This window comes from Pagrus major, chromosome 21 (genome assembly GCF_040436345.1).
Source record: "Pagrus major chromosome 21, Pma_NU_1.0".
Classification (NCBI taxonomy): domain Eukaryota; kingdom Metazoa; phylum Chordata; class Actinopteri; order Spariformes; family Sparidae; genus Pagrus; species Pagrus major.
Window position 1 is genome coordinate 25774250 of NC_133235.1, and position 20077 is coordinate 25794326.

At 44.2% G+C, this 20077-nt stretch overlaps 1 protein-coding gene across 1 annotated transcript in view; it reads left to right on the forward strand.

The window, feature by feature from the left end:
- Positions 1-4312: 4312 nt before the first annotated feature.
- The window catches only part of LOC141016932 (potassium/sodium hyperpolarization-activated cyclic nucleotide-gated channel 2-like), a 35604-nt gene continuing 19839 nt past the window's right edge, over positions 4313-20077 (forward strand). Inside the window, exons 1-3 of the mRNA XM_073491528.1 lie at positions 4313-5499; positions 9582-10005; positions 12626-12787. Coding sequence (XP_073347629.1) covers positions 4313-5499; positions 9582-10005; positions 12626-12787 — 1773 coding nt within the window. The remainder of the gene's footprint in view (positions 5500-9581; positions 10006-12625; positions 12788-20077) is intronic.

The following is a 20077-nucleotide window of genomic DNA, read 5'->3' on the forward strand; positions in this document are numbered from 1 at the left end:
GGAAAAGTACAGGTGGAACTGGTAACGGTAATGACGGCTGCATTCTGCTCAGGTGACCCAGTTCCAGACTGGTATTGTGCTCACTCCTTGGCATATCTTCCTGGGACACATGAAGGAATGAAACCATCATTAATGGTATTTACACCTGCTGTTTTGACAGAAGCTAACTTCCAAATGGCATACTTAGCTGTAGCTGCCCACATTATGTACGGTTTCATGCAGTATGTATACAAGTGGGACATACTACGAATGAGCTTTCATCTGTCTGTGTTCTTTATCTTTTGCTGCACAGAGGATCGTGGGTCAGAATAGTCAGAAAAGCATGCTGGCAGTAGGACGTCGTGGTATGTTTGGCATACTGCATGTAACAATACTGATGCTGTTTTCCTAGTTGAAATTTCCCACTTCTAACCTCCAGCGTTCCAGGTGCACATTGCACAAAAACGTGTCTGACTGTGACAAGCTGATGTCTCTTTGATAAGTGTATACACGACTGAACCATCAGCAGTGCAGCCTGCTTGCATGTGTGAATAAAATAGATGAGGGAAAAAAATATTTTAAGGCATTTTCAGACTTGGAAATGTGTCTAAATAGTCAATGGCAGCACTTGTGTGCATCAGACAATGACCTCTTAATGAAATCAAGGTAGATGGATGGAGATCAGGAATTGTTAAGCTCCAAGTTGTCTGGACCGCTGCATAAATCTTTCTGTCTGCTGTGAAAGGGGTCTGTTGGTTATAAATATCACATTAGTAGTTTAATGGAGATCACATGTGCGTAGTCAGGCAGCAGGTTTCACTTGATTGTAGTATAAGTGCACCTGTATCTCCAAAGTCCGACTCTTGGTGAGTCAGTATCGACGCAAAACCCTCACCGGGAAGAGGGAAGGAACACTCCAATCAAACTAGGTGAGAAGCACAACACAGGACGGATATCAGAAAGTAAAGAGTGCAATAAACAGACAAAAAACATGAACCAGCCTCCCAGTGGATGAGTAATCTTTATATGCTCTGTCTTTCCTTTGTGGCTCTGGTGCTGACAAACCTCTAAAATTAGTGCTGATAAAGTATTGATGCAGCTCATTGAGACGAGGCAGCGTGCCAGTGTGGCATTAAAGACGTATTTGTTTGACATTTCAAGCGAGCACGGGACATTTTTAGCGAGCAGGTGGTGGCTGAGTCACCAGACCAGTGAGGTTGTCATAATCAAATAAATGATAGCAAATTGATTTTTGATTCCTGATGGTCTCCAAAATTGCCAATGACGCTAATAAAAAAAGCTCTAAAAATGGTTTAATGGTTTATTTGCACGACCTTACAGAGGACAGAGGCAGAGGAAGATTAGATGATTCATAATTTCCCTGTTTTCACCATAGGTCTGGACACCAATAAGATCATCACTTAAACCTAACCACAAAGTCTACCTCTCTTCACTTTGATTATTAGATAAACCCTTTTAGCTCCTGTGTAGCACCAGAACACATTTCTGGGCCGCTCATACCACCACCACCTGCCCATATGTCTTCTTTTGTGTCTTTTTGGTCCCGTGTCACTTGTTGAAAACAACCTGAGAGTGTCACACTGATGCATCACCCTTCTAGGAAAAATTCAGCTGAAGCTCGGTGCAGCTGTGTAGTTCGGAGTAATGAAGTGGCTCCTTGAGAGAGGATGGCAGCGAGAGAGAGAGAGAGAGGGGACGCTGATGACTTCCTGGCACTGATGTCAAAAAGGAAAGACACTTGCAACAGGGGGATTCAGTAAAATAAAGTTTTTATTAGATTTTTCAGGGAAAATGTAGCAGGGACGACGTAGCTTATAAACTCAGCGGTTGGAAATGTTACACGGTCGTATTGTTGTTGTGATGTCGGCCTGTGTGAGTTATTTGTGTGTAAAACCGAGCTTTCCTTTACAAATGTGACCAAAATTAGACTCCAACCAAATCTAGATCAAAGAAAATAGGCTAACTGCTTTATCTCCTCTGTAGTGACAGGGCACTCGATTATCATGGCCCACATCCTCGGAGTGGAGGGATAATGCTCTGTGCTCAGACATTTTGACTCGTCAGAGCAGGAAAAGCACCAATTACCTTTACGATGGCGATTAACGATTGCCATTTTGTAGTGGCGTCTGAATGTATAGTGGAAAATATGATACCCTATATAGTTGACTCAAAGTATCCCACAATGCATCTTAAAAAGGAGTGTAAGACTGATAGTCACTAACCAAGCATCATATGCCATCATGCATTGCGTTTAATGGAAAGAAAATGACCCGAGCGGTGTCCAAAAGTGTCCCAGTGAGCTCACTATACAGTCCTCTAAATAGGACTCACTCAGAGTTGGACGCGCCCCCAGTGCGCCATGTCAGTGAGTGAGTGAGCTCACGATATGAGAGCCCTGAAACCAGCTCACCTAAATGGAATGCAGCCATCATTCATGTCACAATGTTAGAAATGTTATACAGCTGTTATAAATTACACGTGAGCTTTTCCTGCATCGTCAAGTCAAGATGTCTGCCGTGAAAAGGGTCTGTTGGCACAAACTGGCATTTAGGGCTGCGACTATTATTTTCCTTCACGATTAACTTCACCTTAAAGGTCCAATCCGTGAGAAAGTAGATTTTTGAGTCTCATTCCCAACTCTGCAAATACTGACACTTTGGGATTGTAGGTCGGGTCGGCTGCCTTCCCAATGCGTCAGTTTTTGACAAGCTGGAAATTCTTATAAATTGGACCTTTTAAAGGTGCAGTATGTAAGAACTTGGCCACCTGTCCAGTGGATACTGAAAACAGATAAAGGGGCTCCATATCACTGGAGTAAACACTAACTGTAGCTGCCATTAGCTAGTTAGCTTACCTGTTGAAATGTAGCTGTCCCTCTACCATCACAGGAGCTTTGGATCCGGACGGGACAGGGCTAGCTGGTTAGCATGCTAGACATCATAACATCACAACAATCTGTTGGTAATTTCAGCTAATTTTTGAATGTTTTCAACTAAAATTCATTGTTGAGTCTATGTGACGTCAAAAAATTGTGAAAAATGCTTATTGCAGCTTCCCAGAACCAAAACTGACGTCTTCAGACGGCTTCTTTAGTCCAACCAACAGTCCAAAACTCAGATTCATAGAGAGAAGCAGCAGATCTTCACATTTAAGAAGCTGACTCCAGCAAATGTTCGCCTTTTTTTGAGAAAAACGAATGAAACAATTAATCAATTGATCAACTAATTGATTATTTGAATAATCGTTGCAGCTCTGCATGCATCCAGGCTATATTGTACACTATTCCTTCCAACAGAGATGCTAACACTAACCCTGATGAAAGTGCATCTACTATTAAACTACAGATGTAAAACCAGCTGTTTTTATTCTCATGTCATGCAGTTTAAACCAGAGCACCCAACAGCCCACCAGCGATGCTGCGGCTGCATCTGAGTGTCACTGTGTGTGCGACGCTGACACCTCCGCTGTCACAGGTATATCTGTGAGGATTATGCAGCAGCTGCCTCTGAGTGTTTAAGCATTTGGGGTTGTCAGCTGTTGAAAGATAACAAGAATAACGAGCTTCTTTGGTGCAGGAAACGTGTCTTTAAACAAAAATGTATCAGAAGGCACAATATGTTCCCCGGGTGGGATGAGCACCTTCTGAGGCGACGTGTGTGACAGTAAGTGCACCTTTCTCTGAGACAAACACCCAGACTGGGTGCCTTGTCCCTGTTTCTGATCACGAGCCTTGGACAAAGTTTGACACTGGTGTCACAGTCACATTAATGCTGAACGACTGTCCTGCACCTCCTGTGCCACCCCGGTACGGCCGCTAGGAGGCGCTAAAAAACAACTATGTGTGACATCAATTCAGGAAGGTTGTCATTGAAAACACCTTCTAAAACATATGACATCATATGAGTTTTCATTAACACGTGGTAATTAACTTTTGATGTTCGCGTGTGCCGTCACTGACATCATGCTGAGCTCCTGTTTCATGTGGCTGTCCAGGACTGAGCTCCTGGAGGCCGTGCAGGCTGTAGGTCATGGCTGAGGCCTCAGCTGGAGGCAGCTGCGGCTGAATTAGCAGCAGCATACGCTAATAGTTTAATGATATTTGACGCAGTCAAAGGGCTCAATTAGTTTGATGCCTGAGCATCTTTGACACAATGACGAGTGAAAGTAAAAGCGCAGTAGTTTGCAAAGAAGTCACGTCCACCCCTCCCTCTGTCCCTCTCTCCTTTCTCTCTCCCCCTCTCCTCTTCTTCTCTCCATCTCCCCTCTATCTCTGATTGGTTTTCTCCAAAGATAATTGGAGGCAAAATTTGATATGCTCAATGTCATGGACAGGAATGAGGTTTCACCGGCGTCTGCTGCCACCATGAAAAAGAAGGCGGTGGGCGGCAGCGGATGCAGCCACATCAGCGCACCCAAGGCTGCCGCGTCCAAATGCACAAGAAGCAGCAGCAGCCAGAACTGTCTGGACTCCGCCTCACCGAGCGGTAAGCAGCCCGGGGCGGCCAGCAACGTCGTGATGGACGAGACGGAGGACGGAGAAGAGGAGTCCAAGTTTCAGCATCCACGGTTGCGCCGAGCCGGGGGGAGCGGCAGCGGCGGAGGTGGAGGAGGAGGAGGCGGCGGCAGTATCAGGATGAAGAACTTTACGCCAGGAGGGGGAGCCGCGTCCTCGGGTTCCAGGAGAAACTCCAACAAGGAGCCCTACCACACGCACACAGAGGACGCTGCCGCCGCTCCACGGCCCACTGCTGCCTCCAGAGCCACCGAGACCCAGACACCCTGTCCGGGCGATGCTGCCCAGCGCGGCCAGACCAGCAGAGCATCTGGGGCGGAGGCGTCGGAATCAGCGGTCGCGGTCGAGGTTTTAAACGCGACAGCGGGTGATGGTTGCAACAGCGTCGCTCCAATTTCCAGCATGAAATGCAACAAAAACGGAGAATGCAGGAGGGACTCGGGTACCGGGAGCCTGCGCTCAATCATCTCCAAGCAGGAGAAGCAGACAGGAGGGTCGGGGAGGGCCGAGGACGGAGGGAGCGCCAAGCGAGGAGCCTGTAACTCGACCTCCGCCAGCATGGACGGCTCGATCACACCAGGCGGGTCCCTGACCGGGGCGCACGGAGGAGAGAGCGCAAACCCCGGCACTACCCCCGTGTCCAGCGGCGTCCCCGAGAAAAAGGACTCCAAGGTGTCCTTCTCCAACGCACCAAGCCGGAAAGCCTCGTCCTCGCTGCACGGCCCGACTCAGACTCAGACCCAGCAGCCCAGGAACTCTGTCACTTTCCAGAAGCCGGAGGATGGACCGCCAATTGTGCCCGCCGAGGATGCGGAGCCTCGGGGCAGCCAAGCCAGCTTCATGCAGCGGCAGTTTAGTAGTATGCTGCAGCCTGGAGTTAACAAATTCTCCTTACGCATGTATGGTAGTCAAAAAGCAGTGGAGAGAGAGCAGGAGAGGGTAAAATCAGCTGGAAATTGGATTATCCACCCTTACAGCGATTTCAGGTAAGAGCTGGGGGCTGCCATTGGTTGCACGTTGAAAGTCATGCGGGGCCCGTATGGATCCTCATTGTCACCTACAACTCACTTTATAGTGAGTAACCGCTGCGCCTCCGCGGGAACACACGCATGGTTATTGTTCCAGGCTAAAGGCTGATGATTTCTCCCCCTTTTCAGCCCCTTTATGATCGAAATCTGTAGAGATTTGAATCGATGCATTGCAACGTGCTGCCATTAACCCCCTCAAACAACCTGTTGTCAGGCAGATGGACTTGAGTGTCCTTTCAAGGTTGTAAACAAATCCCTATTCCGGTCTGTATGTACAGTAGCATGTCTGGGATGCTCAACAAGCCCCGGCCTGCTAACACATCTCCACTTTTCGTTGCGGTGCGCGCACATTTTACCACAGAGGGACAGCGGAGCGATGCTAATTCAAGGCTCGTTTTTATGAATCATTTTCTCAAAAAAAAATAAAAATAATAAGATGTGGTTATTGTTCCAGTAGGAGCTCTGCGACGAGAGCTGACAGGATGTAGGCTACGTGTGTGTGAGAGAGAGCGTGTGTGTGTGTGTGTGTGTGTGTGTGTGTGTGTGTGTGCACTCAGTAATGGAATGTCACCTTGAGCCAAGTGTGCGAAAACCTCAAGCATGCTCACTGGAGACATGTCCGCCTGCTCGGCTGCCCGGATCCTGCATTTTAATGACGGATGCGCGTTGTTTATCTCGGCTCGGGCTGGAGAGAGGACCAGCTGGACATCCAGCTCATATTTTTGGTCTGACAAATATTTAAGGAAATCCACGAGCCAAGACGCCTCGTGACAAATGCGCCTTTTTAAAAAAATTTTATTCCCCCCCCTCCCCCTTTTTACTCGACATGTATCAGTCGCTGAAGCGCATTTGGGTCAGAAAATCAGCCCGCTCGCCTTTTCAGCACCACCAGGAGTGGACAGCTCCGTCTCATTTGGAGTCGGCTCGCGCGTTTGAGCGCCACCTTCAAACCCCCTCCATCCTCCTCCTCCCTCCCTCCCTCCATCCATCCATCCATCCATCCCCCCTCCTCCTCTTCCTCCTCCTCCTCCTCCTCCTTCACAGCGCCATTCATGTTTGGCCCATTTGTATCACATAACGCCGAGTCAGTAGACCACCAAAGGCCACACTTGAGACACGTTTTCAGCAGCAGAGATGCGATCGGACCGCGGGACACCGTCTCTGCGCCGCTCGGGTCGGTGTGTGGAGCTTCCAGCCGCCATTCTCGTGCTAATTCATGCAAAGTTGAGGCAGCAAAGTTGCTCCACGCGTTTAATAAATCGGGGCGGTTATTGTTGTCGCCGTGGAGTGGAGGAGTCAGAGCTTGTTGCGTAAGTCGCAGTGTAATGACTCAGCGCTGCACCTGTCCTGCAGAGCCCCCTCTGACGGGCTCAAACCTCCGCTACTTTTTACTCCCTGTCCCGCTCACAAAGTGCCACATCACCACTGGCAGCACACACTCACCTTCTCGGTGTCCATGTGGACCGGAAGGTCGATAACAGTCTTATAAATTAACCCTGATGTTGTGTTAACCCCCAGAAGCATACTTAACATGCTTTCATCGGGTTAAAGCTTCATGACTTTGTCTCATTCTGAGGATAAACATGATTCAGCCTGCAGAAATGTTTAGAAAATGACTTCTGTTTGGTGTCTCGGAGACTCTGGCTGTCAATACTAAAGGATATTGGTGTGTCGACAGTGCCACATCTCACACACTCTGTTTGGATTTCATATTTGTTCTCAATTTACTTAAAACATTTACTTTAAAGAGGCACTATGGAGCTTTGTAGAAAAAATTCAAACTCAGAATTTTCATATTTATAATATTAATGAGGAAATAATACAAAGCTCAAATCTGTATTTTGTCCATAAGTGAATAAACAAGCTTTTCTCAGAGGAAAATAAGGTCCAGAACACTGTTTGAAGCTAGAAAGGTGGCAGGGTCCGCCACATATAAACAAAGTAAAACAGAATGAAACTGTGTTGTCCTTTAAGGTCAGTTTACTGCAGCTTTAAAGATCACATTTAGTGCAACGTTTTCATGTCATGTTGAGTCAGTTTGAAAAAATTAAATAACTTTTGTCTTATTACATTAAATGAATGCAGACTTCTGTATAAACCTGATGTGTATATTTAGTTATTACATAGAAAGTTAAGGGGAATTCAACATAAACATTGTGTGGTTCAAAGTGTTTTTATACATCAAAGTGATGCTTTTCAAGTCTCCAGTAAAAAAAATCTCACATCTAGTTATTAAACTTGTACACACTGACTCAACATGATAGAAAAACTTTACATTGAACTTTAGGCAAATTATATTATTATTATTATTATTATTATTATTATTATTATTATTATTGTTATTATTATTATTATTATTATTATTACTATTATTATCATAGTTTGTCCAGAAGAGGTCTAATTTACCACAATCTTAAGCAGGTTTGGATGATTACTAATTACCTCTTAAAAAATGTAATCCAGGTATCACAATATTAAAGTAATGTAACTTGATTACTTCCCCTTACTTTTGGATTACCTCAATATGCAAAATTATGCAAACATATGCAAATAAAGTTACAGAAAAGAAGTATCAGTAGGAGGACTTTTATTTAATCTTAATTTCGAGTTTATATTCTCTAAGAAAACACACTTGTGTATCAGGTTTCACACAACACCAGCGTGATGTTGTGTGAGACTGGTGAAGTGTCGTCATGTGTGCACATGTGCACGGTTACAGACTATATTTCATTCTTTATTTTAGAAACTTTACCAAAATACAGTTACAGTTTTTTAAAATCCTAATAACATAATCCATTTGATTTACTCTGTTTCTCCCCAAACCTGAACAAAAGTCAATATGAAAGATAACACATGTACTATGTAACAGGTGCCCACATCATATAAAACATGATATATTTCATTGATTTATGGCCTTTTCTGTAGTTTGTGGCAAAGAGAAGAATAATCACTACAGTGGTTTTCTGAATGTGGGGTTTTAGTAACGTCAGAAGACAAAAGAATCAGAAAAAAAGCAAATAAAGTTTCCTGTAATGTAAAGAAAAAACATGTACAGTTGTGGACGGGCATGTCACGGTTACCCTGTCCTGCATAATTGCGATACAAGATATTATCCTGATAAGCAATAAAATATTCTAAAAACTCTTAAAAATTGTACAAAAGCGTACTGGAATCACTTTAACCTTACATTTAGTACGAAAACAAATGTTTTTATTGCATTACCGATAAGACACACATCATTTTTAAGTGAAAAATGAACAATCAAAGAATCTTAAATAAGTCATCACAAATCATTTAACTTTACAATGACATGCCTTCAGTCATGGTGACAGGCTTAGAAATTCAAAATAAGTCAGGAAACCGATAAAGGGCTGTAGGTCAGTGAGCCAGACAGCTTTTTGTGATTGTCATGTGAGGATACTCATGATTATCTCGATAATGAAAATTAAGACTTATTGTGAGTTTTTTTATCACGTTCCACGATAAATTCTTCTATCATCCCGTCCTAAGATTTGGGTTATCTGTAAATAAAGCCGCTGTCCAGCAAACAGAAGGGCTAAGAAGAGAGCTCCCATCTTTTAATTCATCATTTAAACCTTGAAAATGCAGCATGAAGAGCCCATCAGTCATAGAAAACCGACCAGAACACAGAAAAAAATCTTCATCAGCAATTCTTTTAAAGTTATTTTTAGTCGCTGAGCAGAGAGAGAGAGAGAGAAGATTCATTTTATTGCATTATAGGAGTGTTAATTGAAAGGGAGAAATTGCCTCTAACAAACAATTATAATTGTGTGAGTTGAGGTCTGTTCGTGTCCGGGCAGGCAGAGTGCAGCTCCTCCGCTTTGTTTACGCTTTTCCATCTCGAGTCAGAAAGTCTCTTGTGTCTATCGACTTTCCACAGCAACTCCCTTTTCTTATCTGACTCTATTTTTGTCCCCCCCTCTCACTTTTTCCCCTCCTGTACCCATGTCAACACACTGTCATGTGCACACACCACGACTACACACACACACACACACACACACACACGCCTGCTTTAGGTTCTACTGGGATTTCACAATGCTGCTGTTTATGGTGGGCAACCTGATCATCATCCCCGTGGGCATCACCTTCTTCAAGGACGAGACCACCACGCCCTGGATCATCTTCAACGTGGTCTCCGACACCTTCTTCCTCATGGACCTGGTGCTCAACTTTCGCACCGGGATCATCATCGAGGACAACTCAGACATCATTTTGGACCCTAAAACCATTAAGAAGAAGTACCTAAAAACTTGGTTCATTGTGGACTTTATCTCCTCCATCCCAGTGGATTACATATTCCTCATAGTGGAGAAAGGGATCGACTCGGAGGTGTACAAGACTGCTCGGGCCCTGAGGATCGTCCGCTTCACCAAGATCCTGAGTCTTCTGAGGCTGCTGAGGCTGTCCAGATTAATACGCTACATTCACCAGTGGGAAGAGGTAAGGGCACACATTTCCCGACTGTAAATATATGAAATCTAATCACACAGTCTCTCCGCCACAGAGGAAGAAACACCCAATCTAGCCAGTGATAAAAGGTCACTGATTTGCCTCCAATATGTTGCTGTTGGCTCATGACCAAACCAACAATCTGCCTCTCTGTCTGCTCCGAGCGGCCTGCTCTCCTCCGCCTGGAGGCTCCATATTAATGTTCTCACCTGCCACCTGGTGAGAAATGTCTAATGTCAGCAGGATGTTTGAGCTTTAACAAAGTTTGCATTCTAATTACTGTTATTGTCACACAACCTCCCCCCTCCCCTCACCCCTCTGTCTCTCTGTCTGACCTGGCAGTCTCACAGGTGGCATCAGACGGGCTAATAAGCAGCCTATTAACAGGGCAAACACAGTTAATCAATTAAGGCGCTGGAGGAAGAGCAGGTGGGGTGGAGGGTGATGATAATATTCAGCACTAGGGGGCTGTTGACTGTGATTATATATGTCACTAATTGTTCATTTAAAGGGACTGAAGAGGTAAGATAAGCTGGCATTTCCTCAGAGGCCTGACAGCCACACTTTGGACGTGAAAATGGGTGCCGATGCTAGCTCAAGAGCCAGCCTGGCCTTTCCTGGTTGCTCAGCTTTTATGTACCCTGTGAGGGATGCACTTTGTCAGGGGTGGCCCTCCCTGCTCTGGCCTCTCCTCCGGACTCCTGCCTCAAATGAAGGAGAGCAGGCCGGGAGACAGGAGGTCCGACAATGTCACGAGATCACTCGACTTTTCGTTTATGTCAGTGCTGGCAGCCTGGTGTTGGCATTTTGCAGTGGTGAGCAGCGCAGTGGGGCTCGGCTGCTAACTTGACCTTTGGATAATTGGATTTCTGAAGATATGATGTGATGCGCGCACATACGCACACACACAGCGGCGCGTGATGGGAAGTGATACTTGGCATGCATGGAGAATGAGAGTGGAGACGTGGTGGACAGCTGACGCATGAAATGCCCAGCTTCAGATAGAGCTGCAGCGATTCATCGGCTAGTTGTCAGCTATTGAATTAATCACCAACTATGTTGATAATTGATTAATCAGTTTGAGTAAAATAATCTGTCATATTATGCTCATTTTCAGGTTCAGAATTTTATTTTGGGTTACTTTCAGAATAGGTTTACTTGCTTTAATGCTTAAAAAACACATCAGTTTTCTCAGACTGTCCAGTGCTGCAGCTCTGTATCCTCCCTCTGTCCGAAACACTCTGTTTTAGCTCCTGTCTCTTTAAGACCTCGCCCTCCTGAACACCTAGTCTGCTCTGATTGGTCAGCTCACACAAGCCTGAGCCAGCGCCTCTAACAACAACAGAGCAGCTGTGCTAAATCAGTTCTTATGTGCCAAACTACCCGCTGGGCATAAATTCTGCAACTGTGTGACATGGTGATGTAGTGCGATGTCACAAAGTCACGGAATTAGAGGCGGGACTACTGGTGAGGCGTTTGAGGAGCAGTGTTTTCTTTGGGAGAGAGGAGCTTCTGTTGGTGCGGACGTTTGACCTTTTTAACTTTCAAGATCTTTTACATGCAGGAGAACCAATAAAACACTGACGGAAAGTAAAACAACAGAAAAGCACAATTAAAACTATCTTCAGACTAAGTTTAGGTATAAATCCAAGAACATTTTTATAAATGAGGCTCCTGAACAATAAGCTACTTACTTCCTGTAACTTTCTTGGTGCTGTCCACGGTGCTGAACGTCTCCATCAGCGGCGCGGCTGTGTACAGCCAGTCCGGTTTCTCTCATCCATCCTCAGTGAAACAGATATGACAAATGAATCTATGTTGTCAGCTGGTGATTGATAAAAAGTGACAGTGAAAACCCTATAAAGGTTAAAGCGGCATTTAGAAAGATCAGCACATGTGATTCATGTCCAGTCTCATTCCTCATCACTCCCATCGCAGTGTATCACTTCTCCCTCAGCTGCACTGACTAACAGATTACCCGTTCCTTCATAGTAGACTCTATCAGATCTTTCGTCATGGTTGACTCTGAAAAGTATTGTAACATATACAGATTTAGACCTTATAAACATAATTATGGTATTAAATGGCGTCAGAGCACCAACAAGGACTGGCTTGTCGAAGTCAGCGAGGTGATAGATGATTGGCCTAAGTGACTGTCCAGTGACTCAGAGTGATTGATGTGTGAGACGACATGGACTATCAGTTGTTAAGGATCATGATGGTCCCTGTCCATCACTCTACGTGTTTGAATGAGTGTGTGTGTGTGTACGTGTTGGCATGTCTGTCTGTGTTGTTAGTGTAACAATGAGCCCGCAGGCATGCGTGAGCGTTTCGTGTGCGTGTTTGAGCCTCTGATTGATGTCATGTATCTCGGTAACAAATGTCTTGCCCGCTCCTGCTGTGCTTGATTTGGGACTGATGGGAACCTGTCTCCCCTGCTCATTAATCAAACTTGGTATAGTCCAGAGGAGACCGTGGAGCCGAGCAGGGAGCCAGTCCTGCCACTGAGACATGAATTCAAAAAGTATTTGACAAACTTATGTCAGCCATGTTCACTGAGCTCTTATTCCAAAAATCCAACTCCCCTCCCTGTCTTATCGTCTCGCTCCAGATCTTCCATATGACCTATGACCTGGCCAGTGCGGTGATGCGGATCTTTAACCTGATTGGCATGATGCTGCTGCTGTGTCACTGGGACGGCTGCCTACAGTTCCTGGTTCCCATGCTGCAGGACTTCCCCTCAGACTGCTGGGTGTCCCTCAACAAGATGGAGGTAAGTGTCAGGGAGTCATGCCTGCGCATACCAAGTTGCACATCTCTACCCCCTGGAACTGGATTTGCGCCTTTTACTCCGAGGGTGATTGGGAAAGAGCTACCAGTGGTCACAGAATATTGATTGAAGTCACTGAGGGTCGTCAGAAAATATTGGCTGAATGTCAATCAATATTTTGCGACCATGATAAACTAAAAACGGAGGCCCCAGCGCTCTTGTAAGGATGTTGTCATCAACAGAGGAAAGCCTGAAAACTTTGTATGACTGAAAATGTGGTTATTTTCCTATTAACTCGTCTTTATTGTAGGACTGGAGGAACATATTGATTGATTTAGTCTTCCTTTATCAGGGTGAGCAGTGATAAATGGAGGTCCTCGTCACTCATACAAGATTAAAGAGTCCACAGCCACACACGCAGCTGGAAATTGTCCTGTGGTCCCTCGTCAAAAATATCCAGTTGTTTCACGCTTACAAATGTTGAAACAGCGTCTCAAACTGAGGTCACTGGCCCGTAACTCCACCACCATTCCCTCCACCTCCCGATATGAAAGTCGGGTCATAAACAGCTAAAAATTTAATGTGATATGAAAACATTTTGAGGGAGTGTCAGTAGGTACGTGACCTATGATATGTACAAACGTGAACGTAACAGTGGTTTGCAGATACGTTAATGGCTGACATGTTGTCCTGGTGTGGCTTTACTGAGGGACATCAGTGCTTTGAGCTGGTCAAATCTAGTCAAGTAATTCTATAACCCAATATCACAAATAATAAAGTGCCTCAGAGGGCTTCACAATCTGTTTGGTGTCCTTACACCTTTCAAAAAAACCCTTTAATGGGGCAAAAACGGACAAAACCTGAGGAAGGTGAGCAGAGGAAGGACCCCTCTTCTAGGACAGACATACATGCACTAGATGTTGTGTGTATAGAGCAGACTAGCAACACCATTTTTACAGTAAATACAAATTATGAAATAGATTGTACAACCCTGATTCAAAAAAGTCGGAACCCTTTGTCAAACACTAACCAAATTTTATAATTTCCCAATTCTTTTTGACATAAACTCAATTGGAAACAATATAAAGACAATATATTTGATTCATTCATTGATTTTTGTAAATATATATGCTTATTCTGAATTAGATGCAAGCACCACATTTCAAACAAGTTGGGAAAGGGTTGGGAAAGGATATTTCTGCAGGGGCTCAGGATCACTTTGTTAAACCGTTTTTTGTGGTAAAAACATGGTTTTACAAATAACGACCCAAATACAAATACACCAAGGCAGGTTGAACAACAACTGGCAAGGACTAAGCAGGAACACTGATGAGACACAAGGAGTAAACGCAGGATCGGGGAGCAGACGTTGTTGACCTGACGACTGAAAGGGTTAAACACACCGACTAAATACACAGGGATTCATTAACGAAACACAGGTGAACACAGAAAACAGGCTGGAAAAGGACAAAGACAGGAAGTGTAATTCAAAACATGACACGTGAGGAGAGTCTCCTTCAACATTAAAGAGGAAATTTGTTTGCAAATTGTTTTTATTTGTGTTTTACACAGCGTCCCAACTTTCAAAAATCTACAGCCAAGCTCACAGTGATGATGCTGAAATGATGATCTTTTAACTATCACAGATTGGTGTGTTAGCATGATTACATTTGCAGAGTTAGAGGGGAATATCATTAGTGTTTACATAAGATATTGGACCAAACCCTAAATACTGGACAAATTAAATTTTGATCTGATGATGGCGCCACATGAAAAGTCATAGAAAAACACCAGCGTCATTAGGATTCATCCTCCGGGAAACGTGAACGTCTGCACCAGATTTCATAACAATCCATCCAACAGTTGTTACTTCAGTTTGGACTTACATTTCCATCCCCAGAGTCGTGCTGCTTGCGTTGCTAAAAAAACGCAGAGTGCTCCAGGTTAGCGGTGATAGTTGTGCATACTGTAATTTAGATCAATACGGTCCACTTGGAAAACAGAGCTCTGCACTATTCAGGGAGCCATTATTACCCTAAGTGATGCCTATTGCAATTATGCTATCACTGGATTCAGGAGGAAAAGTCAGTATTGTGTTCCAACAAATCCAGAAAATTACTCATATCACTGCCCTCTGAAGTAGCATTCAGCTGGTGTGCCAGACACAGAAAACAACCGTAGGATACCAATGAAGAAGCTGCGAAACAGAAAGATTCAAACGCACCTCTAGCTCCCCCCCAACGCCTCCTCTTCAGCACGGTGGGGTGATGACAGGAAAGATAAAAGAGGAAAACAGAGGGAAGGGTGGAGGGGGGGGGGATATGGCCAGGCAGCTGGGCTCTTTGTTGCCATGTCTCTCTCAGAGAGATAAAAGCTGGTTGTTTATAGGTCTGTCTGTCAGCCCAGCCTTTTACTGAGTGAGGGGAGACCACGCTAACCCAGACATGAGGCACAGGTCCAAATGGGGTTTTAAACAGATTGGGTCCCGCTCCCCGACACCGTGAGGGCCTGCCATGACTACTTGTAAATTTCGGATTTGAAGTACTTCCTGGATGGCAGCGCTGACCCTTGTTTTAATGGTTGTACAGGATTAATTCCAGTTGGAACAAGTTAATGTGGAGCTGAGAATGAATGTCCTCTCTCGCTCACGTCTGCGACAGGGAAGGAATTCCTCTCCCAGACGGAGACGTACTGCAGTTTTACAGGCACACGTCTGCGGCGCTGGGCAGTATTGGCAAAACCATATATTACAATATTGACTTGGGCGCTCAGTATTTCTAATGTGAGGATATTTTGGGGTCTGATGAATGGAGCTTTCATGTGATGTTCAATCAACATTAGCTGCTGTCAGAAAAAAATACTAAGATGTTTTATGGTGGCAAAACAGGTATAGACGTTTGCTACTCATATCACCGAGCTGAAAAATCATTTAAAAATTCAGAGGGTAGATTCACATCACTGCAGTTTTAACCTGTCAGAAAATAAAAGAGAATATATTTAAGCTTCATGTGCGTCACTGTTACAATAAGCAGAATGCTCCGCTGTCCCCGAGGCCGACGCTGGACCATGTCCACACCGAGTCTTTGATGTTATAAACTATTAAAAACTCCGTCATGCTGCATCATTCAACTGTTCATCCTCCACTGAAATACACTCACAGTGAATGTAACAAAGCAGAGTAAACACTGAATCCTCAGCCGTGCATTTCTTCACAAAAAAGCACAGGTAATGAATACTGTAAAGCTGGGCTGAGAGATATGTTGATGTAGTAAGAGCTGAAAATGTCAGTCGATCAATTAAGCAACTATTTTGATTGATTATTATTTCAGTCATTTTTCAAACATCTATAATTTCCTGCTCTTCTGTTTTGCATCACTGTAAATTGAAAATCATTCAGTTTAGGACAAAACCACTGACATGGTTGTCATCTCTGTGATGTCACCAATCAGTTTCTGAGGAACCATTTTGCTCAGTGTGATGACTCCGGTCGTCGCCATCTTGGCAGTGACAGACTCCGCGTAACTCCTGCTTAATCCAAAAATGTGCAAAGAGGTGGAGACCTTTTATTGTGGTGGAGCTGAGGCGGGCTGAGTGAAGCCTGGTTGCTAGCTGTCACTCAAAGCACCCACGCCCTTAATTATGTATAAATTTAAGCCTTGAAAGAGACGTATTATGTTCATTTTCAGGTTACCCCTGAATACGTAGTCTGCTGTGATTGGTCCGCTCACACATGCCTGACCCAGAGCCGCTAACAACAACTGAGCAGCTGTGCTAAATCATTTCTTAGGTGCAAAACAAACTGCTCGGCAATAATGAGACAAATGTGTGACATGGTGATGTAGTGTGATGTCACAAAGTCACAGAATTAAAGGCGAGAGTTCTGACGAGGCGTTTAAGAAGCAGTGTTTTCTGTGGGAGAGAGGAGCTTCTTTTTAACTTTCAAGATCTTTTACATGCACAATAACCTTTATAAAACATTGGAAAGGAAAGGAAATGAAAAACCGAAAAGCATAACAGGTATATTTCAATATGATTTGGAAGAGTGAGTTGTATAAAAATTTGGGGTAAAGGGAAATTAGTTCAGAGAACGTAACCGTTTTTTGTACCAGTCTGTTAACATGTTTATTTCTGTTATAAATGGCCATTTTAACATGGGACTCTATGGGGATTGACTAATTTTTGCAGTTTTTGGCACTTAGCATTAGTTTTTTCAGCCCTGGAGGTTGTCGCTTGGACAAATCAAGCTATTTAAAGACGCCATCTTGGGCTCTGAGAAATTATGATTTTGACATTATGTACATTATATGATTAATGAATTAATCAAGAATATAATTTAAAGATGAATTGATAATGAAAATAATAGTTTTTTTTTAAAAACCTTTGCTTTCCCAGACGCAATATCAAAATGCTGATATGCAGCTATACATAAACTATGCTGACCTTCCCTGTGAAGCTTTATAGCATAACAACCTTAACTTCGAGAGCCCTTAAATAGTTCTGCTTTTATAACTTACATGAGACTGAAGAGGACAACCTTGTGCTGTGTACAGTGCAGAGTTTGATGAAGTTGGGGGCTGACAGGCCACTGACTCCTCCGTTGCTCTCTCTCTCTCTGGATAATCAAAGACAGTCCGTCTCCAGAGAGCCGTCACTCTCGAGCTAAAGGGCCACTCTGGCACGGTACGGGCTGCGTACAGCCACCTGAGACCGCCCCCCTATTGAGTGGCTGACAACTTGTAACATTAGCCATTGTGCTGCAGCCAGGCCATCCATCAAGCGTCGCACCCTATAGTGGCTCTGGTGGTGTGCGGGCCCACGGGCAGGACCCATGGAGGGCGTCGAGAACACTCTGTATCTCTGGATGACATCCACCAACCAGTAATTGGATTCACTCGAACTTGTAATACCTCAGGGAACATAGGTTGTTTCTGCAGTACACCTCAACTTCCATCCATTAATTTAATTTCGTTTATATTTAGCGTTAGCTTCGCGCAGCCTTGTCAGCCGCATAGTTCATTTTCATGGCGGAGCGCAGGTCGGTGGCGGGAGCCTCGCTGAGTACAGAGGCGACTGGTTAATAATAGTGACAGCAGAGCTAACTGACAAACACAGAGGGGATAGTTTCAACGCTGTAATTACAACTGTGTGTACCCATCCCTTACTGTATTCACATCACAGAGACGTCTCTTTATGATCCCCCACTGCCATCAGCGGGGGGGGGCTTTGCAGCACAGTGGTCTGCTCTCTTGGAGAAGATAAGCTGGTGTTAAATCACAATCTGTTTACTCACCACACCTAGTTTTACCAAACAGTGTTACAGGTCTGCTGCTGGATGTCGCAAATTTGATTTAAACTACCCGCTAAGCTGCTTTAAGAGCATATAAACATGAGAAGTGAAAGCAGCTGTCTAACCTCTGTGAATGGACTAGAAATTAGGTGGTGTTTGCTTCCTGGGCGAGGAGGGGGGAAGGATGTGATTATCTCAGTCCCAGAGGAGCTCAGGTGTGTTCTGTTCTGAAGGATCTCACTGCGCTGGAGGACCAGCAGGCCCGCAGCATCCTACTCAAGCATGACGCACCGCACTTAAACATTACTCAAGCTTCCTTATGTTGTAAAGCAGATGTGCAAATGTTGCAGCTGAGTAACAGTTACTTTGTTATGGTCAGCCTTTTACACATTAAAGGAACCGTTAACACAAAAAGGAAAAATGTATTCATCATCTATTCAGATGGATGGTGAAGTTTCGTAGTCCACAAAACATTTCTGGAGCTTCACAGCAAAACAGCATTTTCTGAAATAACAAAGTGTGATTGAAAAAAAAACATAAAATGGCTCCATACAGCTCGTCCATGGAAATAATGCCTTTTCAAATCAATTTCGGGACTCTGGACGAGCTGTATGGAGCCATTTTATGTTTTTTTTTCAGTTGGTTTCCATCCATCTTCCATTCTCCATCCGCTTCAGTTGTTTGGGAGGATGCTGCGACGCTGTTTTGCAGTGAAGCTCCAGAAATGTTTCGTAGACCACGAAACTTCACCCGACTAGATAGAGATAATGTAGATAATGACTGCATTTTCATTCCCGGATGAGCTTATCCTTTAAGGAAACATGTATCGACATAAACAGGAGAACTTAAAAGTCAGTTTGTGTTCATTACGACTCAGCTTGTGGAAAATAATGTGTGTTTTGTGGCTCTGGAGGAGCTTTGTCAGGTCTAAAAAATAGCCCCTGATAATGTCATTGGGCTTATCTCTGCTTGAGTTTGGAGACGAGCCAAACCGAGGTCATGTTATTTAAAATACACAGGCATTTATCAAGCATTTAAGCTATCAAGCAGCTTTGTTGGAAATGTTTTTGGAGCTTGACTCATTCAAGAGACTAAAAGTCCTTCTGCTGTAATTGTTTCTGACCATTTTTTTTTTAAATAAAATATGTTTCTGGAGCTCCACTTGAGAAGTACAATTAAAAATTCACACCCAGTATTTAATTTATTTAAATATTACAGGAATAGTTTGACATTCTGGGAAATATTCTTACTTGTTTAATCAATCCCACTCTCATTACTGTGTGTTATACGTGAAGCGAGAGCCGGGGGATCGTCGCTTTAACTTAAAGACTAGAACTAGCTAGTAAAAGTAAAAACTTTACACCTACACCTCTGAAGCTCACTAATTAATTTGTAGCTAATATTTCCCCGCCGGTCCTACAGATTACAAAGAGACCCCTCAGACTCACTGAGGCCGACGAGAAGAAAGGCAGAAAGCGACAGAGAGAGAGAGAGATGAAGCAGGAGACAGAGCTGACTGCACAATAAACTCAGATAAGACATTGTAAAATAAACCGGTGTGTGTGTCTGTGTGTGTGTGCGTGTGACGGAGACCAGCTTTGTTACATGTGTGTCAATTCTCTTTCAATATTTGTCCAGCTTATCGGCCGTCGGACACACACAATGATTGGTCATTCAGGGTGATAAAACTTCATTTTCCTTTATCTGCTTCACACTGTCTCGGCTTTTTCTTCCATTCCTGCACCTATCAGTCCGACACAGAGCCTCAGTCATTCACCTCCTGGTGCAAGGAGGTGTGAACTGATGGGAGCGGTGACAGGGCAAAAGTTCATCCCGTGTAGCTCTTTGTGTGCACTTTTAGCCGTGCTAGCTTTTTTTAGGGACAGCAGTGTTGGTCGTTCGGTCGGTTTTGATCCAGATTGAAATATTTCAACAACTATTAGATGGATCACCGTAACATTCATGGTCCCTGGAGGATAAATCATAATGAATTCGGTGCCCTTAAC